We start from the raw sequence: 27,128 nt of genomic DNA, 5'->3' as shown, positions 1-27,128 counted from the left end.
TATTTTATAATGTTAACTTCAAATAATACTAATAGTAATTTAAAGATGTAGTAGCATTGAATGTGGATGGGAAGGATAACTCTGGGAGTTGGAAGGGGTGTGTTGCGATTCTGCCTTCTCACACTGCGACACAGGTTCGTGATATGAGTGTCGCGATTTCGGTTTCATATCGCATATCGTTACAGCCCTAGACTGAACTGATATTCAGTACAAGATAGAAAGCCCAAATTACCCCCTTTGACTTTGCTTATAAAGTTTTTAAAGTCTTCTGCACTATGACAAGAAGAGATACATAAAGCGTGCATATTTTGGATCAAACTGATGAAAACGGATTCTCAAGGATGTTTTTGTTACTGTTTGGCCTTTAGAATCATTTAAATGAACCTGACTTACCATTGCATTCATGTGCATTTTCTTTCTCTCTCTTTGTGTGTTTAGGAAGGAGCATCTGCTAGAAAGGCCCAAACACCAGCCATGCAGCCTGTTCCCAGACCAGGTATGGAAGAACTCCTTTAATTTAAAAGAGAGATTTAAAAAAGAATGGCTTTTAGATTGTTTGGATTTATTTACAACACAACACAATCCAAAAATACAAATGACAAAAGAGCACATTGAAAACAATGATCCAAAGACAGAGACCTTTGTGCCATTCCTAAAAACATTGTACATACCTTTAATTTCCAAGGTGTTTGATTTTCACTTTACCATGTTCATGTACAGAGACTCATGTGAATGTTGCAGTCAGCAGGACTCAGTTGCATCTGGTCCCTGAAAGAAAAAAAAAAAGAAAAAACTGTGAACATACTGATATCAAGAGAAACTATAGGGCTGCACGATTTTGGGAATAGATTTTAGATTTTTCTGGTTAAAATTTCTTTTTAAAATTCACAGAATACACACACACACACACACACACACGTTTCCAACAATATATAATGAACACCAGGTTTGTTGTGCCTTGTAGGCATAGGCTACGCAGTGCTGCATAAAATAATAATAACAATAAATTTAATCTTCCAAAAGATTTCAAGAACAACTACGCTAGAGAAAAATATATTGATTATCATATGTTACTTCAAATGTTTCCATTCGTTATGATGATATGAAATGAGATAATAGTAAAAACATAAAGCCTAATGTTTGGTGCATTTTTCCTTTCAAACGCAATCGCGCTCCAAAATATGATACATTAAAACTCACAGCGCGCTCCAAAATATGATACTCAAACCCACAGCGCGCTCCAAAATATGATACATTCAAACGCCATCGCGCTCCAAAATATGATACTCAAACCCACAGCGCGCTCCAAAATATGATACATTCAAACGCCATCGCGCTCCAAAATATTAAACATTATGGTTATACATATCTATGTTTGAGCAGATATCCACAAACAGTATTTAACAGGAAACACGGGTCTAAATAGTATAATATTCACCATATATCTAGCAACAGTTCAACTGCAATGTGAAGTTGATGCAACAATACCATAAACTAATAAGTACGAATTTCTTACCTTACATCTTTCTTGTCTTCAAATCGCGTTCTTCTTCTTAGGTAAATCCAATGTAAGCTCAGACGTGTCTTCCAAACTCGACGAAAAGCAGAGACTTGTGAAGTGTTTTGGTGTTTTGTGTTTGAGGTAACGAGGGCGTTCGCGTTCCATGTGGAGATTTGCATGTGAATCTCTTTTGCGCGAGTGGGCGTGTCGAATTAAAAAGTAATTAGCAAGCGTTTGAGATACTGGACATCCTGTTGGTTTTATACAAATTACTTAAACAGAGAATATTTGTTTTCAGTTTGAATCCGATCATTTAAAAGTACACACTTAAATGTGTATAAAGGAATATGGCTCATAAATGTGTGAGAAGGATTCGCTGAGTTTTGTTTCAGTTTATAGACGTGCTCAAGAAAAAAAAGTTCACCCCGACGGAGAGGCAGAACGCACACCCTGTTTATTTTCTTTATTTTACAAAAGCACAATGTTTTGATTTGATTTGTAGGTGGACACATACAAAAGTAGAAATATCACAGATTATTTTTTTATATTTCTTTTTTCTGTATAACCATAAATGACGGAGTAATTTAAGTTTATGTTGCTGCTATGTGAAAAAAATCCAGCAAAACGCGTCGGCGCGTTTCTCGACCTCAGAGGGTTAAGATTTAAGGAATAGTTTGTGTAATTTGATGGCTATAATATTGCATATATAGCATATTATCTGAGGTGGTTATTTGAACTTGTCTGTTACTTTTTAAAACCCAAACCCAACTCGCCCTCAAGCCATCCTAGGTGTATATGACTTTCTTCTTTCAACCGAACACAATTTGAGTTGTATTAAATAATATCCTGGCTCTTCCGAGCTTTGTAATGCCATTTGAAGAGTGCTCAATTTTTGAAGATCCAAAAAGCACATCCATCTATCATAAAAATAATCCATATGACTCCAGTGAGTGATTTAAATAAATGCATTGTGAGGGGAAGTTATGGGTTTTTGTCAGAAAAATATCTATGTAAATTTTTATAAAACATTTTAAAGATTCCGGAAACAGAATTTTCATTTTTGAGTGAACAAGTCCTTTAAAACAACAGAACATCCAACTAAAGTACTAATTCGCTGAAAGATGCCAGAAATTATTTACTCCATAATCTGATATGTGAGGAGTGTTCTGTTGCACAAGGATAAAGATTAAAGGATCGATTCGCTCTTTTGAACTTGAGATGGGAACACACAGTACACAATTTCACAATTTTCACACACATCATTTTAGATGCACAATTGAAATGTTGAACCTGTTACCGTTTATCTCATGTTACAAATGTGCGTAGGTGTAGCATGTGCATGAATGATTTCACATTTTCTGGCTAGAATAAAAAATTGTCCATGTGTTTTTTTTCTTCTTTACTTTAGTCTCTCAAGCAAGACCCCCTCCCAATCAAAAGAAAGGTACGTCTTTAACAATGTGGATGAGGAAAGGAAATATGCTATTTTGAACAAAGCATGTTTTTATAATTTAGTCTTTTTATGAGGTTTTACACCTTTATGTTGTCACACAAAAAATGTAGACATGGTGACAGGTCTCAAGATTAAAAATATTTTTTTCAGTCATGGAAAGCTTTTTTTTTAAAATATAATTAATATACGTCTTTCTAACTTTGCTATAAAATATTTAATTGATTTCTCAAAGGATCTTTGGAGAGAGCTAGTTTGTTTTGCAAAAAAAATCAGTTGGTGGATTTGCTTGTTTTTTCCAGGTTCTAGAACTCCCATTATCATCATCCCTGCTGCTACAACATCTTTAATCACAATGCTCAATGCCAAGGATCTCTTGCAGGACCTCAAGTAAGTGCTGATTAGATATGCTTGATTCATAGGAAAGTTAAGTTGACATTTAAAAAGCTAAATTAAGACTTTTAAATTAAAAGGTAGGGTTGGCAATTTTCAGAGCGGCTAACAGTAGCAAGCTAGCTTTGAAAGCATGAGATCCCACCCTCCCTTGAGTGTCTCCAAAGCCACGCCTCCTTCAAAACATGAACAGTAGAGTTTGCAAAGCGTCACAAGAGACTTTAAATTACCACATGTATCAAAGCACATAACATTACAATAATAGTGAACATAAACAACTTACAGAGCTCGCTCTTGTACCACCTGTCTGCTGCAGATTCATTTCAGCATTGATCATGTTGATCTAAACAAAAAAAGGTTGCCATCTCGTAATTACGGTTACCTTTTTTTTTTACGGTTATATAAGCATTCAAATTCAGCGCAGAATTCTGTTATAAACCATAGATAGACATCAGATATATATCAATATAAGCCCGAACTTCAAAGAACTAGCAGACTATAGCCGACTGCAAACTGCGTGTAAGGAATTAACTCTATATCAGCAGGTATCAATAGAGTCTATATAAGTCCAGGGATTAAAGTTCTCTGTCGCTACGACGGATTTCCGTTAATTACAGCGAATCTACGACGGATTTCCGTGAATTGCAGGGTTCCTGCCTGTCCTTGTGTCTTAAATTCACTTTTCATAAAATATGCTGTAAATATGCTTACATTCCTCAAATAGTGTAATAAATGTCTTAATTTCAGTTTGAATAGGTCTTAAATTAAGGAAAGATGAGGTGTATTCATCCTGTTGAGGGGGATGTGATCAAAGCCTGGAATGGAGCGAAAGCACGTTCCTCTCTGCACTCTTAAGCATTCTGTAATCACTCCGCTCTGTGTGTGTATGTGTGTGTGTGTGTATATATATATATATATATATATATATATATATATATCTCAGCCTATACGCTGAGTTTCAGTTCATTTATGAGATGCGCTCCAGTTCACGTGCAGTGCAATATCTTGCCGGTGCCTCCATATCCTGATTATATTGTCTGCTATATTTGCTTCTCATTTATTAAATCTAGGCAATTGTCTTATTTAATTAAAATTAAGATACAATTTATACAAAACAAAACTTAATGAAGTGGTCAAAATCATGTCTGACCCACTCCATATGTCTACCATTATATTGCGCATCTAATGATCCTATCTTATTCATCATGCTGTTCACTTTTCATATAATCAACATAGATAAAATAAAAAAATAACATTATATTATTTATTTATAATGGCTAGGTTTAAAACATAGTTTGTGATATTAGCTCACTTTTCGGCAAAAGCTCTGTTGACTTGTGTTAAAGTTATGCAAATGGTTAATTATTTGTATGACTACATCACAAAGAGTCAAGTCTTGTAAAAGCATTAGATTGAAAACATTGAAATTTCATAAAATGTGTAAATAGAAACGCATTTTAACACAGCCTTTCTTTAAATGCAAATGTTCTTTGATTATTTCATTTGTGAAGGTAAAGCATGTACTCACCATACTCCTAATTACAACAAGAAGAAAAAACTGTGTGTGACGTGCTGTGGAATGGGGTTTGGCCGAGGAAACATTTTCAGTCAAAAGGTTGTTTGTTTTTGCTTTAACCGCTGTAAGTCATTCAAAAGGAGAAACCAAAACAAAGATACATGAGATGTATGAAACGTTAACAAAGTAGAGTTGTCAAAATGTACTGACTTCGGTACCAAGTCGGTACTGAGATTTTTTTTTTGACGATACCAGCATTTCTCTCTAGCATTTTGAGTGCTGTTGAATGGATTCTTAAACACCTTTGGTCATTGTTGACGCGCTCAACATATATGTCTGTGATTGGCTACAATGATCAACAATGACATCTTTCTTCATTTTAAGCGGCTCATGTTATGAAAATATTCATCTTTTGGAATGCTTGGGTAGGATAACATGACATTAGCTAGATCAGCCTTCTGTCTGTGCCGTCTTGACTGACTTGCTCTTTCATCACTTTCACTTTAATTCTCATGCACGAAGAACTCGTTTGCTGAACTGAACATCAGTTCCTACTCTCACTGACGGCCCCAACGCCGATTCAAATGAATCGGGAAACTGCCGTCGACGTGAGCCCGATAAGAGCCGTCGGCTTGGTGTGTCAACGGCTTGTGACAAAGTTGAATGTTTTTACATTAATGTAATTTGTTACTATTGTTGAAAAAAGTTATTTTTATCTGAATTTTAACTTGAGCTCAGAGCAGTGGTGTAGTCTACGTGATACGCAGGTATACGGCGTATACCCACTAGAAAAGGCCAAGGATTTCCGTATACCCACTTAAAAAATCGTGAGGATACGTAACAACTTCGTTTTGTGTCAGAACTTTCACTTTCATTCATAAATTCACCCCGTCTGTGTTTGCGAAGCGACACAGATCGAATCGCGGAATCCAGTCACAAATGGAGCTTGCTAAGCAGAACGTCACGGAATTTGGCTATTTTTGAATGAATAAATAAAAAGTAGGGCTGTACAATGAATCAAATCTCGATATGGACTAGTGTCTGTGAATATTAAAGTTAAAAGAGACTGCAATTGTTCTACGTGTCTCTGGGAATGAGCGCTCAATGTGTGCTCCACTACACACACACACACTGAAGCACGCGTGACTCACGCTCGTGGTGTTTTCAGCGTTTCACTGTATTGAGACATGTAGGCTACACATGTGCACTTCATCACAGAGCTGCTATGAGAGTCACTCACTTCACGAGAATTTCACCATTTCATTTGATAAAACTATCGTCATTCATTCGTATCATAAACTGTAATGTCTTTACGACAACCTGTCATCATAAAAGTTCGGTATAACTTGAAGAAATCATAACAGAAATATATTACTATTGCACAGTAGAGTATACTTCAAGTAGGCCTAATAATAATAATAGTTTATTAAAACACACAGAAACTCAAATGTCTACAACCCACCAAAATAAAAGTTCGGTCTAACTCAAAGAAATTAGAAAGAAATTGCACAGTAAAATGAATTTTAAAATAATAATAATAATAATAAAATCTATTAAAACGTTATTTTAAGGGAATATCACACAAGTTTTCATACATGTTTTAATTTAAACTGTAAACTTGCCCAAACAATAGCACAATTTTTATTCAAAAACACAATTTTTAAAAGTAAATTTGTATTTGTGCCTATGTTAAAAAAAAGAAATGTATATATATATATAATTTTTTTTTAATTGTCAGCTGATAAAACCTGTGCTTCAGGGACCATATTCATATAACATCTAAGGCTAAATGTAGCTCTTAACTGGCTGAGTTAGATGGTGATTAACACTAAACAGTATAAAATCAGTCCAGTCTCCCCAGCTGTAAATGTCATTGGCTGTTAAAGTCTTGTGTTACTTATAATAAATTGACATGTTGATAACACTTAATATTTCATAATGCTCTCAATTACATGTCGATGCATATGTATGCATTAGTGAGTGTGGTGGTGCTTATGGGGTGACGCTCTTGGATGGGTGAGTATGAGGCGGAGGGGAGGGGGGGGGGGTACATTACAGTATACTCACTACAAAAAACTAGACTACACCACTGGCTCAGAGCTTTACCAATAAATAAACATGCAATATTGTTAGGTATTGCACTTAAAAATGCAAAATAATAGTTTTAAAATGTATCTATTTAAAATAGTTTTATGATTTAAAATTCCTCCGACCATCTGTAGAACTAAGTGGCACTGGTGCTACTGCTCTCTAATGGTAGTCTTGAGCCCTAATGCAATTGTGTTCTAGACAATGTCCGCACTGTTCGTTCAATGGACATTTGTTCAGATACTACAGTTGCAAATGTAAATTGGTCAAATGCATTTTATATCACTGTTGGAATTGTTTTACTTGCCAGATTTCTCACATCCGAGGATAAGAAGAAGCAGGGCATCCAGAGGGACAACGAGGTTCTTCTGCAGAGACGTAAAGATCAGGTTCAGCCAGGCGGTGCCACGCTCAGTGTCACTGTACCCTACAGAGTGATCGACCAGCCGCTCAAACTGGCCCCACAGGACTGGTGAGCCTGTCTTTCGCAATATCTAGAAGCAGAGCTTCTCATTTTAGGAGCTCTGTTACAACAACAGGATTTACCTAGGTTAATTTTTGAGCATTGTTGATAATAGAGCCGTTCCTACCAGTGTTGGGTGTAACTAATTACTTTCCCCTCGGAAAAGTAAAGCGAGGGATTACTCTTAATTTAATGTAATTTAATTATTTGCTTCTGATGTAATTGAGCTAAGTACGTTTTAGAGTAACTTACCCAACTATGTTTTCTACACGAGTACTGATGCACCACTTTTTTTCTTTTTTTTCTTTCTGAAACACAGAAATAAAGTCCATTTAGAAAAAAAAGGTTGTTTTATAATCTAATAATCAAATTTAAAATAAAAATGGAGTTGTATACAAACTATATGTATATACATACACACATACATACACACACACGCATAATTGTTTCTACTCTAATTTATTTAAGTCTAAACATTTAAACTATAACTTGTTATAGAGAGCCTCTAATAACTTGTTTTTATGACAGATTTACTCAAACAAATTAAATCAGATGTCACTAACAGTTTAAATAAAAAATGACTGTAATAGTGCATATATTTAGCAAAACGACTTTTATTGTTTGAATTTCATGATAAAATTGATTATCACAATTCCTATTCATATAAAAAGTATCAAAATATAGAGCTTATTGCGATTTATTGGATGCAAGGCACGCTAACATTTTTGTTAATGCATCAACTGAAAGATTGATCTTGGGATTTATGAATTGATTTGAGACTTGTTGTTGTTTGTTCACAGGGATCGTGTAGTGGCCGTCTTCGTCCAGGGTCCTGCCTGGCAGTTTAAGGGCTGGCCATGGCTGCTGCCTGATGGATCTCCTGTGGATATATTTGCCAAAAGTGAGATTGGTCTGGGGAAACGCAACACATTATTTACAATGAGGGTTACTTGAATTTCACACACATGGACGCAAGGATTGGAAAGTCTGTGAAAACGAACATAGGTCCTTGAAAGTGCTTGAATTAAACCAGAACTAAATTTGGTTAGAGTAGCATGGTGCTATTACAAAAATTGGCCTTTATGCACAGCCAAAGCCAGAACGACGGGGAGATAATGTAAACTGATATTTCCTACTGACATACTACAGCAAAATATATAAATAACTGAAAGTACTGACGTGCATAAGACTTTTGCACAGTACTGTAGATAATTTTATAGATATAATCTCTCTCTCTCCAACCTTTGTCTATTGTGCTTTTATATATAAAAGGTGAAAGCTTTAGAAAGTCCTTAACTAGTGTTCATGACAGAGCAAACCCTGTACAATGCACCACATTGGTTATGTACCTAGAAAGAGTGTTTTATGTCATGCTATTGTTTTAGTCCGAGCCTTTCACCTGAAGTACGATGAGGCACGAACGGACCCGAACGTACAGAAGTGGGACGTGACCGTGCTGGAGCTGAGCCACCACAAACGACACTTGGACCGGCCCGTCTTCCTCCGCTTTTGGGAAACACTGGACAGGTCAGGATTGCAACTCCTTTCACCTACATTTAACATAGCACACACTGGAGAGGATTGGCTTCTGACAGTGTACTGTTGTCACATGCACTACCAACATGTGTCAATGTTTTTGTTACATACGCTCATGGTAAAAAAAATGGGCCAAGACAAAAATGGTAAAATATTTAGTGGTCTTTTAATGGTCTTGACCATTTTAATCACAAAACTCTGGTTGGGAAATTGGCAAAAATTGCAAAAATACTGAAGATAAATCAGCTGAGCATGGAATAGCCTTCCCCTTTGTTTTCTTTAAATGTTTAAGATGTGTGGGTAAACTTGCAGAAGGAAGAATGAGTTGTTCCACTCAATGTTGATGGCTTCAAACAGTTCATGAGTATTTGAAAAAAACGTCTCCCAGTTTAAGTTTAATGTCAGACCAAATATTCACTATAGGGTTTAAATCTGGACTCTGACCTGGCCGAAACATGAGCTTCATGGACTTGTGCTCAAGCTGCCACTTGGTTGTCTTTACAATTTGGGCAGGAGCATTGTCTTGTTGAAAAATATCATCTGATCATTCCTCTTTAGAAAATAGCTTGTGGGAAGCAAGCCATTCTGCAATATTCTCCTGTACTCCAAAGCATTAAGTGACTTTTTACAGTGAAGCAGCTCCTCACAAAATGACACAGTCTCTTTCTTCACTGTGGTAAAGATGCATTTATTATTACATTTCTCAGCAAATTTTCCAAGATGCAGCTTTGGAGCATCACCATGTTTCATTGTGATTCTTAGAATATGGGAAGTTGTGTGTTGGAGTTAGACATGTGCCGGTATTCGGTAATGCGATAAATCGCGGTAATGAATATGCACGATATTGTTATCGCGGGCACTTCAAAATACCGTGAAAAATAATAGATCCGAATTTAGATTTTTAGAACGCGCATTATAGCTTATTTTCCATCAACCGCTTAAACAAGCACTGCCTATGCTGCGCGAAACACGTGCGCACTCTGATGTAAACAATCGCCACGTGTATAAGCATGCGGCCGGTGCGCACTTCTAGTCTAATGTAAACAGTCCTCACATGGAGAAGCAGCATGGCGGAAGGAGGAACGCCGCCGCCGATCTATCCGGATCCATCCCGCTTCTAAAAGCAGAGCTGCCAACTCGACGCATTCAGCGCGAGACTCCTCACACGCTCACGCCACACATCCGTTTTCTCACGCAGAGAAAAATCGCGGAGCAAAGAGGACACGAAGACCGTCAAACAAGACAGAGCAGGTTATGAAACAGGAGAACAATTGTGTCACAGAACGTTACATTTAAACTATTTAATGACCAGCAGCATGTTAGATGACTAAAACATAAAGAGGAGTATTTTGCTGAATATGTGCACTGCACTTTTTTACATATTTATTATATTTTTACTTGTGTCATTACATAATTGTTATTATAATGAAAACCACATTATATTTGATTTAATTAGTTATTTGTAACCTTTAATAATACCAGCTGATAGGGCTCTATATGGTTACATAGCATTATGTGAGATATTTTTTTTCATGAGAAAAAAATAACATGTGGGCTATCTACTGTAGCCTTCCTAATATTTATCCAAAATAAGTCAATATTGAATCAAGATTTAACATGTGGGCTATCTACTGTAGCCTTCCTAATATTTATCCAAAATAAGTCAATATTGAATCAAGATTTAACATGTGGGCTATCTACTGTAGCCTTCCTAATATTTATCCAAAATAAGTCAATATTGAATCAAGATTTAAATCAAATCCCAAGTATTGAATTGAAATCGTTAAATTTGTGTTAAGCAATACAAACAGTAGCCTACCAGTCATTGTACCATGTAATCATTGTAACATGATGTTGTCACTAAACTTAATAAAATTCTGTTTAGTTACCAAATGTTTTGACAATCACAATTACACCTTGTGATGCAAGTTTTATTAAATTTTTTACATCCCCCCCCCCAAAATCCATCTGTTTCTCATGTGCAATTAAAATATCGTGATAATACCGTATACCATGATAAAAGATCACTCAATTAATCGCAGCATGAAAATGTGATACCGGCACATGCCTAGTTGGAGTAGGGATGCACCGATATGAAAATTGACCGATACCGATAATTTTTTACATTTGAAAGCCGATAACCAAATTATTGGCCGAATCCTAATTTGTACATAATTTTTGAGAGCCTGATTGCAAAAAACAAAAGTCTCACCATTAAAAGCAATGTGCCAAGCACACAATTATAATGTTCTCATTATAATTTTATTTAGCCATATGACAGACTTGAAGCACTTGTTGTACTTAACTGTATTTTCCTTTTTCGAACGGTGTGCATCTAAAGTGTCTCAGATGAAGGAAATAATCCATCATTTATCAGCTTTTATATATCAGCCAAATATTTTTTATCAGGCCGATAACGATAACATTAAAAATGAACACATATCTGTTAATACCGATATGGTGACCGATATATCGTGCATCCCTAGTGTGGGGTGATGAATGTCCAAGGCCTTCACATGTCTGCCAAAAACACACAAAAACATGTATGTGTTGTGAGGACATAAATGAATTCTGACAAAACAATGAATTAATAATTTCAATATTAAAGGGTTCATGAACTCTTTTTCATTTTTCAATAATGTTCTCTTAAGGTCCACTTTTATTTTCAGTCTCTGAAAAGCCTGCATCTTGGTTAAAAATAAATCGGCAGTAAAATCAAGCAAGCAAACAAACAAACAGTCTTACTAATGTGATCTGACTGGAACTTCCATAAAAATAAAGTTCATCAATGCTTCTGTAATGTTATGAAGAATTGAAAGAGTGTTTTTCTGCACTTCAAAGTGTCTTGCAATAAGAGGCATCTTTCTCTGTTATTTTCTCTGGTGGCTGTTTCACACAAACATGTTCCTGTTTGCATTGCGCAACTGATCCTCTACACACCACAAACAACATTTATTCATTCTTCTTTTTTATTTCAGAATTTTTTTATTGCAATTCTCTTTGTACACTGTGCAGTTATGCATACTTTCATAGACTTCACGTTTAAATACTAAATGTAAACATTTTATTAAATCCATTACTTCTAAATCCATTACTTCTATATACATTTATATATTAATTTGCTCAAGCAAGTGGCAAAAACATTTAAACATTTCCTTGTGTTAAAATCACAAACATTAAATGAAAACGGTAACACTTTACAACAAGGTTCATTAGTTAACATGAACTAAGAATGAACAATACTTCTACAGCATTTATTAATCTTAGTTCATATTAGTTTCAACATTTTACTAATACATTATTAAAATCAAAGGTTGTATTTGTTAACATTAGTTAACCCACTGTGAGCTAACATGAACAAACAATGAACAGCTTTATTATTCTTAACTAACATTAACAAAGATTAATAAATACTGTTACAAAGGTATTGCTCATTGTTAGTTAATACATTAACTAATGAACCTCATTGTAAAGTGTTACCATTAAAACTTACAATTGACAAAACGGCTGACTCGTGCTTTTTTTTTCTTTAGCATTTAAATCTTTATATAAAAAGTCCCGCAGGTCGTACAGAACTTAGTTTCTCCACTTCAGCAACGAGTGTCATCCATTGTGCAGCCGCCTTGTTCTGTGTATTTCTCGGACCAGCAGCCTGTCATGTGATTAACACTTTCTGTGCAGATGCAAGGCCCTTGCACACACACAGGCTAATATAACAAACTGGACAGTGTATTTATCAATAAAAAATATTTTTATTTTGACCGCATCAGTTATTTTTGCTACTCATGGGAAGTATTTTGCTGTTCTTTGCTTTACCCCGGGCTAAAAGTAAAAAGATGACCGTAAAAATAGAAGGATAATTTAATTAAATGCTTTTATGATGAGATTACTACATTTTCATGGCAATCTGCTCATTTTGACCACGTTTTGAAACTTGCAGGATATATCTATTGTACAATAACATCTTATACGCCAAAAGAATTTGAATTTCTCAATTCATAACCTCTTTAAAATTCCTGCGGTAGTGAAGCTGAATTTCCAGTATCATTACTCCAGTCTTCAGTGTCACATGATCCTTCAGAAATCATTCTAACATGCTGATTTTCTGCTCAAGAAACATATTATAATCAATATTGAAACAGTTGTGCTGCTTACTATTTTTGTGAAAACCGTGATGCTTTTCTTCAAATAAATTTTTTTAGGATGTTTTTGTAACATTATAAATGTCTTTTAGTGTCCTTGCAGAATAAGTCTTAATTTTACTGATCACAAACTTTTGAACAGTACTGTAAATCATTGCGTTACTTCAGAAGTTAAATAGTTTTTATTTCCAACTTATTGATCATATTTCTGTTCCTCTTGACGTACAGTCAAATTAAATAATCGAGTTTCTGGGTTTTGGTGTATGTAAACATGTTACATGGTCTCTTGAAGTTTCTTGTTGTGAGAATGAGAATTGTTTGAATCTGTTTTAGATAATTGGCTAATTTAATGCTTGAGAAATGAAACTTCATATGGTCCAGCTCAAATAATAATTTTAGTAGAATTCTATAGCTGATTATCCCTATATTTTCCCTCCAGATACCTGGTCAAACACAAGGCCCATCTGAGGTTCTGAGCCTGCTGTCTGCTCATCGAGGCCGTCGAGATCTTCCCTCCCTCCAGAGACCTGTCAAGATGGACTACTAGACCCCCGTTCCTCTCAGCCCCCCTGAAAGCACTTTGGATTTCCATCTGCTTCACCTTCTGCTGGCACCAGTATGATTTATAGTCTCTTCCTCCACCTGGAGATGAACAGGTCAGGGTGAGCAAGAGGGTATTTGGATGTTTGGGTTGGTCCTTGTCATGTTTTCTCAGTAGATTTGTATTTTTCAATTGTAAAGCAGTTGGTAATCAAGGCAGATTCAAAAGGAGATATTTGATGCTTTTTTTTTTTCTCTCTCTCTCTTTTTTTTTTGTAAAAACATGAGCTGGATAATGGAGAACCATTAAAAATGGTGACTCGCTGATATGAATAAAATGACTGCTACGTCTAAAAGCTCTTGTAATAATCGATTCACTTTGTTCCTTTCTTTTTTGTCCTTTTTTCTGCCTTCTGTTCTATGAAGCGTAGAGTAGTGCATTGAAGTTCACTGCACAAATGCAAACGGTAAATTTAAGTCAAACTAGAAGAAGGCCTTGTGGTTTAGCGTGAGATTCCCTTGTTCAAAACCAACAAGACCACAAATAATAATCAAAATAGAATTATTGAAAAATAAATATCCAGGATGCTACGGTTACATAAAATCTGTACTTCAGATTGTTCATGGTTCATATGCTCTGTAATTCTGCAGTATATTGGAAAATTTGGGAAAGTTTAACCCTGAAACCCAAGGACTGCTTGTGTCTAATTGCTATTTTTGAAATGGAAAATTCAGTTGCTTCCATAAGGCAAAGTCAGTTATCTACAAGGGTACACTTTTTCTTTTTCTTTTTTTTTCTCCCTTTTTTTTTTTGATTGTTGGTTGGTTTTGTATAAATGCATTTAAAAGTAATGTTTGTTTTTAAACATTTCTGTTGAATGTGGATTATTATTAAATAAAATTAAAAAGTATAAACAAGTGGTGATGCATGTCTTTCCTCTGTTTCATTAGAGCCTGTAATAAGTTTGCAGTTAACTGTTTCTAACATATTCTACGCACTTGTTGATTATGAAAATAAGCAGTAAAGTCAGAACTGGGTTTTAAACTCACAATTGCAAGAAATAAAATCAGAATTGCGAGATATAAAATCTCAGTTGCAAGAAAAAATCAGAATAGCGATATAAAAATTACCCTTTTCATTCTGTGGTGGAAACACGCTCCCATTCCTACATCTCAAACTGCTTCATGGTGATTTGCCATACGTCACTAAAATATTGAGAAACGCATTTAATTCTCATTTTAATATAGCTTTTTGCATCTAATCATCTGTGACTAAGGCTTCTGTTGTGCAAACACCATTCAATAATGATGCTATTCGCATTGATCAAGTTTTGCAAACGTGGTCGTACATGGCCAGATGTGAGCACCCTCTTCTTTAACCAGTTTAGTTAGTTCAGCTGCTGGCAGTTGCATTAAATCAAGCGGACAGCCGTTTTGTGTTTGCTGGTCCACTGACAGGGTTTATTTATGTCTGTTTGTTGGTGAAGAGCAACCTATGCATGGATTAAAATAGCACTGGCAAGGCCACAAAAAAAAAAAAAACCCACTGATATGGAAGAGAGATGATTATCAAAGTCTGGTCTTTCAAGTTGAGAATGTTGCACTGTGGGATTCCTTTATTGAATATTGCACATTTTTGACACGTAGTTGGTTATGTAGACATCTTTCATATTGCACACGGTAGTCTATGGGAGCCCATTTCTGCCACATAAAAAAAAAAAAGTACCAACTCAAGACTGTATGTGATTTCGGATGTAGCCCCAGAGTTGATATTTAACCCTTATATTTGTTAGAGCTGCATGAGCAGTGTGGCAGAACCCAAATCTTCCCCACCGTCTGTGCATTTTAAAGAATCAGCTTCATGTTGCATCCTGCTACTAGTCTTTTATTTAGTTTAGGAAATGATGCATGTCAGCAAAATAAAAAAAGACCGCGGCCTGCGGCTTCAGCTGTCACACATTGTCCTAACCTTCACCTTGATCAGACATGCTCATTTAAAAGGCCTGAGCCTAAATGTGTTGTAGTCGTCATGAGTGCTGCCTTTTTCTGTATTGAATGTTCAACATGATTTTTGCTGAGGCTGTCAGAAGCTATGTTTCCATGCAAAGTTGGAATATTGCATAAAACATTTGCGAATGAAACACGGTTTTCATCCCGTGTGTTCAAGAGAACAAAACATTCACTTCCTGGGAAATTGGCACAAAATGTGTAATCAAAATGAAATCTTTGAAAGTTAAAAAAATGGCTTCCGTCTCAGAGCGTGCAGAAGCTGTCATGTCATCTTGCCTGGTGTTTGGGAACATAATAATGTGAGATTCTTCTGGGAGGGAATTAAACCAAATCATTCTGATGACAGACTTTGGCTCAGGCATTACGGAGTGATCAAACCAACATGTGAGATGCTGTGCAATGAAACTGATCCACTGGTTAGTCCAGTGATCCAATCACATTCACTGTTGCGCATCGAGGGATTTATTCTGTTAATGTGTTTCTATAGTAGTTTATGCGCACATCTTATTAGTTAACTTGTTTAATGCACATTTTTAGAATCGATGCACATCTTGCCTTTTCCATCCAGCATTTCTTTAAGCGATCACCCAAAATGCACATAAAGATAGGCTTGAAAAACAGCTTGTGTTGTAGTGATTTATGGTTCCTTTCTAGTTTTTTTTTTTTTTTGCTTTGTTTTGTTCCACAGATCAACAGCATACGAGTAAGTAAATAATGGCAATGCAAGAATTTGCATTTTTGGGTGAAATATTCCTTTAATGAAATGATCGTTGATATCAGTTTACATTGGTAGATCATTTTTGTAGTCTTTATGGGTTGATTACATCGTCATTATGTTCTGTGTTTTAAATGAGAAGTGAGAGAATGCAGATCATGCATTACTGCAGTCTTTAGGAGAAGGATCACCGCCAAGTTCCTTGCAGGAAACCAGCAGACGCCTAATGTGACTTCCAGCCAGACATGGAAAGATCACTTTCGTTGATGTTTGACCTCCATGTGTCAATCTGAACATGAGGCGGGAACATGCTGGCAGGAATAAATATGATAACGCAAAAACGTGAATGAGACATGCATTATTCTGAGCCATGTATAGATAATACATTAAAGGTTTGCAGCTAGTCAGAAATGGCTTTCAGATCTTAACTGATGTTAAAGAACAAGTATTACTCATATCACAGTGTAAATAAACAGCTGTTGTAAAAGTGATCTTTATTCAGAGCTGATTCCTCTCTATTATATGTGTACCGCTCCTCTTGCTGTTTTTATGGTTGTCGGTACCGTTGCGCTCTAGTGAGATGGGATCTTTACGGATTATGTATCTGAAAAAAAAGAAAGAAAACAAAACATAAAACTACAGATTCATGTAAAAGGTACTACAATTAGGGTAAATCTCAAGAAAAAGATTGCAGAATTAAAGATCAATTCTGCTCATATTGCAACCTAAAGGTTGCAGAAGGAAATTATAGAAAATAAACCTATTTATACAAGAAATAAAATAAAAATAAAATAAAAAAGCAATTCAGACCTTTTTTTTCAAGATTTGTTTCATTTACATTTACATTTATTCATTTAGCTGACGCTTTTATCCAAAGCGACTTACAATTGCTATATATGTCAGAGGTCGCACGCCTCTGGAGCAACTAGGGGTTAAGTGTCTTGCTCAGGGACACATTGGTGTCTCACAGTGGATTCGAAACCGGGTCTCTCACACCAAAGGCATGTGTCTTATCCATTGCGCCACTCCCACCCCTTTCAGAGATCTTGTTTTCATGACAATTAGGAAAATTCCCCCTGCCAAATTCTCAGAGTAGAAAAATTGTCAGACTACTGTAATGCAAAAAGAAATTAAAATGATATATTTTGAATAATGTATGCATAGTATTTACAATGCCTGACCAAAAAAAAAAAAATATTAATTAATATTTTATTGGACCAGCTTAAGCTTTGATGCATTTGCCATGGCATCATTTCCATAAGTTTGTGCAACAATTCGTTTTCACTGTTATGCTGATGATACTCAGTTTCGTCAGGGCGTGAAGAAATATAGAGCTTACTAATTCACAAAATGAACGGAATGCACAGCTGATATAAAAAACTGGACGACTAGTAATTCTGAAAAAACAGATTCTAATTATTGGACAAAAAACGTCCTCACGTAATAACTGTCTTAACACTTGATGGCTGCTCTGACAAGTCTTCGTCGTCGGTTAGGAACCTGGGTGTGCTCTTTGATACCAATCTTTCATTTGAAAGTCACGTTTCTAGTATCTGTAAAACCGCATTCTTCCATCTTAAAAATATATCTGAATATCCAGATCTGATGAAGGACCTGCGCCTGGACACGACGACGCAGTCCTGAAGTGTCAACTAGTCTCTCCCCTGTGAAGGCCTCCTTCCCTTCCTTTTACCTCTGTACAGATAAAACGTGGTCAAAATGATTCCAGTTCGCATGATATGCAGAAACGACTACAAATTATGTATTATGGAGGCCAGACAAGTAATGGATCAACACTGTTGCTGTCTTGGATAAGTGTTTTTCTCAAGGCTACACAGCTGTTTAGTCCCAATCCCCTAACTTATCTTCACATTGTGTGTGTGGAAATGCTCTTACTTTCACTATCAAACATAGCTGTGAGTTCAACTGTTGATTTTACTGTTGATTTGATTTCACCAAACGTTTAAATGATCTCAGATTTTTCTTTTCGACCACATTTCCTCCTCAGAGATGATGTTTCACCACTATCCTTTCAGGTTTTAACAATGCGTTGGACAGTTAAACCAGTTTAAGTAGTTTCAGCAATAGTTGTTTTCTTTGCTTGATGAAAGACGATAATTTGACCGTTCTGAAACAGAGGGTGTTTCCATGACCACAGGATATAGAGCTGTAACACATTAATAATTGCAGCAATTATCCAAAAACTCTTACCTATTTACTTAGTTACAGCCAAGTGGTCACCTTTTTTTGGCCAGGCAGTGCATGTAGTATTGGCTGTACTGGATTTAATTTTAGTATGATTTTAATTATGTAAAATATACACACACACATATACATACATTATATATATATATAAATTGTCTGTTACAATGCAAAACAACAACCTAAAATCTACACAAGTCTATAAAAAATTTAAGTTTCTTTTAGCAAATCATAAGTTCTTAAATTTTTCTTCGCTATGAAGTACAAAAGGTTTAGCTTCACTTACACAATGTCATTTAGCTCCAGCTGTGTATCTGGTGACGGGTTGATTAAGGCATAAGAGTGGCTACTCAGGTTAATATTCAGCTCATCTGGATTGAGAAACAAATGTTAACAGAATAAAAAGTCATTTCAGTCATAAAAATGTGTTATTCTCCAGAACCATGCCCTAGTAGTAATCAGCCTCAACTGAAAATATGAGGTATAAAATCAAATCAATGTTTTTAAAAAGCTGAATGTCACCACATAGTGTTACTTAGTTTTATATTTTGAAATTTAATTTTGCATAATACAATTTTAGTCAAGTTTCAGATTTGTTTTTTCATACTGCTGCCATTGGCACTATTATTATTAGCGTGTGGACAAATGTTAATTGTACACCCTGGTTACACAGTTCTCAAAATCAAATCAAATAACGCATAGAAACGTACTAATTCATTCTGCACATGATTTCACTGTATAATTCGACTCATAAGATGGTGTCTCACCGAATCCCCTCGTGCAGAGCCCCAGGTTTTGCATGCGGTTCTTGACCAGCTGAGTAAGCTCCTGTCTCTCTGAGCATGAGAGCAGGACGTCCCGGTGCTGGCTCAATCTGTCTGCATCACGCTCCGCGTGCCACGGCCCCAGAAGATTGGAAGCCCACTGCAGGCTCTTTCGGCGCAGAGAATGAGTGTGTACATTGCTGTCTGGGAATTCACACTGAAGAAACTGAGGTTGCTCCTCCTCGTCAAAGACTGACACTTTGTCTGATGTTTGGGATTGAGGAGACTAGAAGAAAGAAAAACTGATTGCTTTAAAATGAAAAAAAAACAAAAAAACATGCTTTTCGCTTTTCAAAAAAATTATACATTTCGTCTTTTTAACAAACTTTTACACATTGTTTTCAAATCACTCTTGCTATGAAAGTTAAAATTTTCATTTTAAATTATGAGAAAAAAAGTTTAGAAAATGCCAACATGTGGTCCCGATCCAGCCCCTAATTTTCTGAATGTTAAGTTTCCATGCTGCTTAATATTTTTGTGGAAACCGTAATGCATTATTTTTCTTTGATGAATAGAAAGTTCAAAATAATTAGAAATGTGCCTTTATTTGAAATATAAATCTTTAGATGCCTTAACTGTCACTTTAGATCAATTTAAGACACCATTGCTGAATAGAAGTAGCCTATTCATTTCTTTCAAAAACATTTTTAAAAACCTTACCGACCCCAAACTTTTAAATAATAGAGAGCAACAGTCGGGTTCTGGAAGTAAAAATAGATTTTAAACAATAACATGTAAACCTTTAAAGACAGCCCTGTGAGCTACTTTGGTAGTTAATTTATAGTATTTGCTTTTATTGAAGCCTCCAGCGCACATTATTATATTAATAACAAAAACTTCCATTAGCCATGATGCTGTACAGAAAATTACACCAATCAGAGGTTCAAAACACACCAAAATATCTCATTAGCTCCGCCCACTGCCATGAAGTTTGGAAAAAGACTCTGCCTCCCTATGCTCTCAAAATGCAAAATAATTTGAATATACATGCATATTTTGCAATAAACCTAAAATATATTGTGTAAGATTAAATTTTTTTGAAAGAATGAATTTTAGCCACTGAGTCCAGGAAGTCAATTTCAAGGGGGGGATGGAGTTCCAGTTTAAAATGTAGAGGATTCCCATCTTTTATCCTCGTAATAGCCTTCAAATGCTCAAATTACATTCAGAAATACAGTGGGATTTTCTGCATCTAAGGTTTAAAAATATAAAATATGATCCCAACTAGGGTCCCCCTAGTAAATTTAGGCCATTTTCACCCCTTATAGCATTTATTTTAATTAAATATCAAGAGAGAGAGATGAGTGTGGGAATTACCTGCGTCTGTGCAGCATATCTCTAAAAACAATGAAGCTGTGAGTTTAATTACTTCCAAAACAGCGATGTTACCCCCTCGTTTCTGAGAAATATAATGTAGCGAAGTAAGTAGCGAAGCTAATTCATTAATATATGTTGCAGGGCAACGATGAAAACAAGTTCCTCTGCTCCTGAATGTGTCTGTGAATGAGCAGCGTGATCTCCCATCTCGGTGTGCGAGTGTGTGCTTCAATAAAAGCAGCACATTAATATAGAACAGTGATTGAACTGACTGAAACCTGTGCATTTAATGGTTTTAAATGGTGCACACCTTCCAGCTAATCAGAATCGCATATTCAGACAGACCATGGTATAAATGATAATAATTGGTGAAAAGAAATCAAGCATCATGTTAGTTCAGGCAGGCCAGATCAGTCAAGTTTGCATCAGCGGACAGCTGTTTCTGATGTGTACTAATCCAGTTTTGACACTTATCACAGCGGTTCATTTAAATTCACATTCATTCAGCCTCTCTTCTAATGCATGGCTGTACGCTACATCTAACTCCCCCCTCCATCCCCATCTAATCTGATATCTATTTTGCGATTGTCTTCGGTATACAGTGAATGTCATTGTAATCATCCTTCCTCATGTATTTTGGTTTGTTTACAACAACAGCTCATGTTAAATTTATGAATTGTAATTATGTATGCATGATTACTGGATCTGTTCTTTTACCCCAAGGGGGGTTTGGCTCTTCCCGCTCTGTCCAGGCATGGCTGCGTGGACGGGCGCGTGGAGTTTTCCCAGAACAGAACCATACCGCCAACACTAACTGTATGCATTATCATTATAATAAAATATACATTTGACGAAAGTGGTCATGATTGAACTGATAATTAAGTAACAAGTAACGCTGGCTCCTTCCCTTCTGTTCTAATTGAACTGTTTCTCCTGACCTAAAAGTGTGCAAGTATGTTTTGCACTGAACATAATGAAACCTCGGGAGGTTGAACTTTCTGAGACTCTGTCCTGTAGATGCCGATGGGAATGTCTCCCACAGTGGTGGACAGCACTTGGTACAGTGTGCCGTACGTCTGGATGTACAAGTCCTCCTCTTTGATCCTCAACTGAAATGTAATATACCACATTTTAACACTGCTGAAACAATATAAAATAAAAGCATTGAACAGAATGAGGATATGTGGACTGGCTAATGTTGTAAAAGTCACACTTACAGCGCACAGGAAACCAGATTTTGGTGTAGTTTCCAGTCCAAGCAGTAGTCTGGTGATGGTTATCATATAATCCTTAACAAAACTCTGAAACAACAGAAGCACTTATTACACAATTATGGACAAATTTGAAGGTATGAACATTTACAATTTCCAGCAGCAAGAGCACACAGTACTGTTCAAAAGTGTGTGTTTTTTGTTTTTTGAAGAAGTTAATTAGGCTCATCTGGGCTGTAATATTGTGAAATATTACTACAATTTAAAATAACTGTTGTTATATTATATATTTTAAAATTTTCAGCATCATTACTCCAGCCTTCAGTGTCACATGATCCTTCAGAAATCATTCTGATATGACGATTTGCTTCTCAAGAAACATTTATTTTATTATTATCATCAATTTTGAAAACAATTTTGCTGCTTGATGGGAAATAAAATACTATGGAAGCCAATGGGGTCCATTCAACTGTTTGCTTACCGATATGTGTGCAGCGTTGATCGAAATAAAGATAGACAAAAGGTGTGAATTTGAGCAGCAGCTAAAAACAGGAACTTGTAGTAGGCATGGTATTGTTCTGTCTAGATATAATTTATGCCAGACAAAAGATCTTGAACAAGATGTTTCCTTTTAAGGTAAGCGATCTTTTGAGACAGCTGAAGCCTACCCAGGATGTGTTAGGGGTATATAACCTCGGCAAGGGAACTAACCCTTGGCCTTCTCATAGCAGATGCTCTCTGTATGTGAATGCCAATTTCTTGCAAGAAATAAAGCTGATCTTTGTTAACCTTTGAGATATCCTACTGTCTTACAATTATTGATAAAAGTTGAGAAAAGAATTTCCACAACAAATGGCGACGAGGATTGGGAATTGCAAAGCTGATGACCTCCGTGGACGAAGCAATTGATTGAACATCCCAAAGACAAGAAGTCTCTGGCTCCGATACCCCAACGCTAAAAATGCAAGGGACGGGAGAATTGTGGACACCACGGCAGGCCTAGGTGGACGCGATCCCGAATAAAAGAACCAAGCTGCAAAAAGCACGGTGAGAGAAAATTATTTACGTGGTAAATAAGAAAATTATTTGCGTATTTTTCCTAAAAGGGTCAGGGTTTTGGAATAAGCCTGAAAGTAATTTCCAAACAGGGTTTGAGAATAAGCCTGATAGTAATTTCTCAAATGCCATGTGTTAATTGTTTTCCCAGAAGGGCCAGAGTTTGAGAATAAGCCTGATAGTAATTTCTCAAACGTCCAGACAAGGTGCTGTTTGAAATAAGCCTGATAGTAATTTTCTAACATTTAAGAAGGCACTTGTTTGGGAAAAAGACCTAGCATCGACGGATGTGGGCATTTTGAAAGTCCTAGATTGACGAATTTAGGCAGGCGTGGTGGCCACGCTGGGGGAAAGAATTAACACAGTGAATATAGTGCGTGGTGACCACGCGGGGAAAGGATTTAAATACGCAAATATAAATACTGAAGAATTTAAATACGCAAATACAAATACTGTTGAGTAAAATTAGTGCAAAAATGGGTAATGTTAATGATAAAGAATTGGAGACAGTGGATTTCTCAAAAGGGAATTATTGTTCCATGACCAAGAAAAATGGAACACAGTTAAATTGTACGGATTTAATGTCTGTTTAATGTCTGAGTGTAAGCCATCTGCAAAAGACAAAGGAAAATTGGACAAAAACAAGTCCAAAAAGAAAGGAAGAAAATATAATTATGACTTTGATGGTCGAATTATAGATGTATGGTTAAATGAGGCAATTACCAGACAAATAAGACAGATAAACTCAGGAATTCATTAGCACCATTAGAGAGTGCAAATAGTAGAGAGACAAAGGCAGAGGAAGCCAGAAAAACTTTACTAAACTCTGTTTCTAATTCTTCCGAGGAAATGAGATGCATGAAAACCCGCCTGGCTGAGGACGACCGCTGTCCGGCTCCCTACTCCCCCTACCAACCACCACCAGCAGTGGCCCTCCACGAACCACAAAGACAACCCGCAATGGAGCAATGGGAGGTCAAGATCCTGAGGAAGACAAAGAAGAAGAGGGAACGAGTCTGCAAGCAAGACCACCAAGACACCCTGAACATCGAAGCTTGCTAGGTTCGACTACCCTGCCCTCTGCTCCTCCAGACTACACTCCTCCATCTCCAAAATTCGTAAATGTTCACCAACCCAAAGAGAAGCACAGGCCAGACAATCAAAGATAAGTACGTATGAAGAATATCTGAAAACTGTTTTTTTCTGGACGGTCTGGACCCTGAAATAGGGAAAAAGGTCAAAACAGCTTGTGTGGGGCACCACCAAGCGCGTCTGGAAGAAATCCGGCGACACGCAACGCATCAAGAACAGCTGCTGAGAGACTAAGCCAAGAACAAACAGAAAAAGACTGACAAAGACACTCAACTGGCTCTGCTGAAGATGGGCTCAAGAAGAAGAGGAGGAGGAAGAGGTGGCAGAAGAGGACGAGGCAGAGGAGGAAGAGGACGTGGAATGGGTGACCGACCCGCAATGGACCCTGAAGCTTGTTATAATTGTGGGCGAAAAGGACACTGGAGAAATGACTGTCCGGATCCTCCAAAGAACAGAGGATTCCAACAGCCACCAGAGCCACAAGGAGATTGAAAGAAGGAGGGGGAGGGGAGCGACGGTGAAGGGTCTGACTCCCAGGTGGTAAATATGTTTAATCTTATCTCTTTTTCTGCTCCTTGCAATGAAGAAAATATGCTTGCTGTTTCTTGCAATGAAGAAAATTCGCTTGCTGATACTGAACGAATGTATAAAGCATTTGCAAAATTACCAATGATTGATATCAGTATCGAGGGTAGGAAAATTAAGTTCTAAATTAACAGTGGAGTGAAGAACTCAGCAATTAAAAATGAACAATTGCCTGATTTAACTGTATTATCTGGAAAATGGACAACCTCCAGAAGTGCCACAGGGCATCTGGTAAAGGAACCATATACAGCAGATTTGTCTTGTCAGATTGGTGATCACTCATTTTCTAATGCTTTTCTTGTAACTACTACCTGTCCTTGTAATCTTCTGGGAAGAGATTTGATGTGTAAACTGAAGCTGAACTTGTATTGTGATGACAGTGGCCTCACTGCTGATATGAATATGGTGCGAATGCCAACTGAAACATATGTTTTTGAATGGAGCACTCCTCAGTGTGGTCTGCAAAACAAAGCCACAAATAGGATGCCTCCTGACCATGATTTCATGGAAGAAAATGATTTGCATTGCACATGTCATGTTAGCAGTGAGCCAGATGAAATTTTTGCTGAAAAATGGTCTGAACTAGAGATTGAGGAACTGAAAACCTCAGAATTAGTTTGGTCAGATAAATGGTGTGCTGTGAAGGTTGAATTGACTGATAGCCAAGCATCACTGTATGATGTGGAGGGGGCCGTCCCTCACATCTCTTTAGCTAAACCACAGACTGCAGAGTGGAGAGAATTGGGGCTTTTTGTGAAACAATGTGACTCACTAAAAGATTGGTGGCTGACAAAATGTGTGGCCATCTGAGAGCACAGGGTTTTACAAACAGTCACTATAAGAGAAAATATTAAGGGAATCAGAACTGTTAAAGTGATGAATAAATAGTACTATATGAATTGCACGTGTTTAAATATTATACTTTTTATATGAAGGCGTCTAGAATTTGTATCCCGTTATCCCTGGGAGACAGTGTGGGAAAATGGTTTTGATCTATGAGATTCTAAGAGTCAATGGTTTACTGTATGTTTAACTAAGATACTTTTTTGTGCATTGTGCATATGAGAATGAGATTGGGTGACCAACTTTAAATATAAATTGTGATTTGACAAAAATATTGGTCACTCCATTTCATTTAAAAGGTAATTTTCTAGATTCAATAGAAACAATGTTTTCTAATTATAAACATTTGAAATCACATGCTGTCATCATCAGCGAGATAGAAATGTTTTTTATTTTTGTCCATGGATCAAAGATTGTGTGAAGATTTCCAAATCTTCTTTTAAATAGCTTATGAGCAACAACAAAAAGTGGAAAATTGAAATTGTGCAAAGAATGACAAATTGCATTTGAGAAATTAAAACGGATTCTCTCAACTGCAATTGTAGGTCTATACGATTTCTATTTAAAGTGTTTAATCTATTTGATTTTGAAAAGCTAGGTTTACGTTCACTGTGTTAAACTCAATCACATGACGACTGCATCGGACAACTGAGAATTGATATCGTAACGTTCAGACACTGTCGCAAGGGGAATGCCACAGTGTGTCTACGTTCAGTAGTTTCTGTCGTCGTCGAACTTTGTTACCGTTCATATTTGGTGGTATTCCACTCCTAATATATGTTCCCCATTCAGTTCATAAACTGCTAAGGCAGACAAGAATGAATGAATGAATGAATGAATCTCTGGCCAGAGAGGGGGGTGTGTGGAGTGTGTGAAAGTGGGTGTGTGAATTATGGTGTTGAGAGACATAAATGATGTCAATCAAAACAGCTGTATCTAAACAGGTAAAATATGACCCAACAGGGAAGAAAATATTCCCAATAAAATAACAACCATGGATGATTTTGGTTAACTATCCTGAGCTGGGTTATTGTTGTGGCAGAAATAAACAATGCCACACCTGCACAGCGTATAACTTTGGGAAGGCAGAGAGCAAGCAAGCTTGCCCTGTCCACCCCATATTTAACTTTTTCCTTTTTACAGGATGTCATGATGGATCTCATCGAACAGAACTGATTCTGTTCCAAATGTATAAAGTATTGTCTTGTTACTGTTTAACATGAAATTTTACAGGTCTCATCAAAAAAGGACGACCTGCCAGACAAGCAGATGAGTCTGGCGACATGATACATGTTGTCACTAACAAAAATACTTAAGGTCTCCATTCACAGGTTGTTCTTGTGGTTCACTCCACAAACAAGGTCCTATCTGGGGTGCAGTGACACCTCCGCCCAAGCATATCGACTTAGACTACACCAACCAGCCCTCAGCAACCCCAAACGCAGACACCAACGACAACGCACAGCGTAAAGTGAGGGACAAAGGAAGTGCTAGTAACTTTCCTCCCTTGCCAGCGCGGGAAAGCCCATTGCAACGTTTCGCAAAGAATCACCCTGGTGAAGATGGACCGTCCATGGGGCAACGAGATGATCAACACATCTGGAGGAAGATGTGGACCAACTAATGGTTCAAGCTTAGCATAAT

The 27,128-nt window shown here is 36.7% G+C and overlaps 2 protein-coding genes and 2 long non-coding RNA genes across 4 annotated transcripts in view; 1 reads left to right on the top strand and 3 right to left on the bottom strand.

The window, feature by feature from the left end:
* cdc73 (cell division cycle 73, Paf1/RNA polymerase II complex component, homolog) overlaps positions 1-14,550 on the top strand; it is a 53,082-nt gene extending 38,532 nt beyond the window's left edge. The window contains exons 11-17 of the mRNA XM_082172297.1: positions 439-496; positions 2,910-2,945; positions 3,254-3,341; positions 7,259-7,420; positions 8,212-8,312; positions 8,797-8,938; positions 13,529-14,550. Of these exons, the coding sequence (XP_082028423.1) occupies positions 439-496; positions 2,910-2,945; positions 3,254-3,341; positions 7,259-7,420; positions 8,212-8,312; positions 8,797-8,938; positions 13,529-13,565 (624 nt within the window). The 3' untranslated portion in view covers positions 13,566-14,550. The remainder of the gene's footprint in view (positions 1-438; positions 497-2,909; positions 2,946-3,253; positions 3,342-7,258; positions 7,421-8,211; positions 8,313-8,796; positions 8,939-13,528) is intronic.
* LOC309500640 lies at positions 3,349-7,252 on the bottom strand. Its single transcript, XR_014206645.1, has 3 exons — positions 6,912-7,252; positions 4,981-6,713; positions 3,349-3,902 (listed from the first exon to the last, which is right to left on the bottom strand). It is a non-coding gene; the product is annotated as an uncharacterized lncRNA (long non-coding RNA).
* Positions 14,551-15,874: 1,324 nt separating the features above from the next.
* kcnt2a (potassium channel, subfamily T, member 2a) overlaps positions 15,875-27,128 on the bottom strand; it is a gene marked incomplete at its 5' end in the record, with an annotated part of 37,739 nt that continues 26,485 nt past the window's right edge. Inside the window, 5 exons of the mRNA XM_082172141.1 lie at positions 15,875-16,958; positions 18,843-18,927; positions 19,324-19,606; positions 21,678-21,806; positions 21,915-21,998. Of these exons, the coding sequence (XP_082028267.1) occupies positions 16,853-16,958; positions 18,843-18,927; positions 19,324-19,606; positions 21,678-21,806; positions 21,915-21,998 (687 nt within the window). The 3' untranslated portion in view covers positions 15,875-16,852. The remainder of the gene's footprint in view (positions 16,959-18,842; positions 18,928-19,323; positions 19,607-21,677; positions 21,807-21,914; positions 21,999-27,128) is intronic.
* Positions 23,021-27,128, bottom strand: part of LOC309500212 — a 6,325-nt gene continuing 2,217 nt past the window's right edge. Inside the window, exons 1-2 of the long non-coding RNA XR_014206501.1 lie at positions 24,412-27,128; positions 23,021-24,349 (exon numbers count right to left, since the gene is read on the bottom strand). The exon at positions 24,412-27,128 is cut by the window's right edge and continues 2,217 nt beyond it. This is a non-coding gene — a long non-coding RNA (uncharacterized lncRNA). The remainder of the gene's footprint in view (positions 24,350-24,411) is intronic.

Source organism: Leuciscus leuciscus (assembly GCF_965113295.1).
Source record: "Leuciscus leuciscus genome assembly, chromosome: 6".
In the NCBI taxonomy this organism is placed as follows: Eukaryota; Metazoa; Chordata; class Actinopteri; order Cypriniformes; family Leuciscidae; genus Leuciscus; species Leuciscus leuciscus.
The sequence above is the reverse complement of the archived record's forward strand: the minus strand, read 5'-3'. Positions and strand labels throughout refer to the sequence as shown.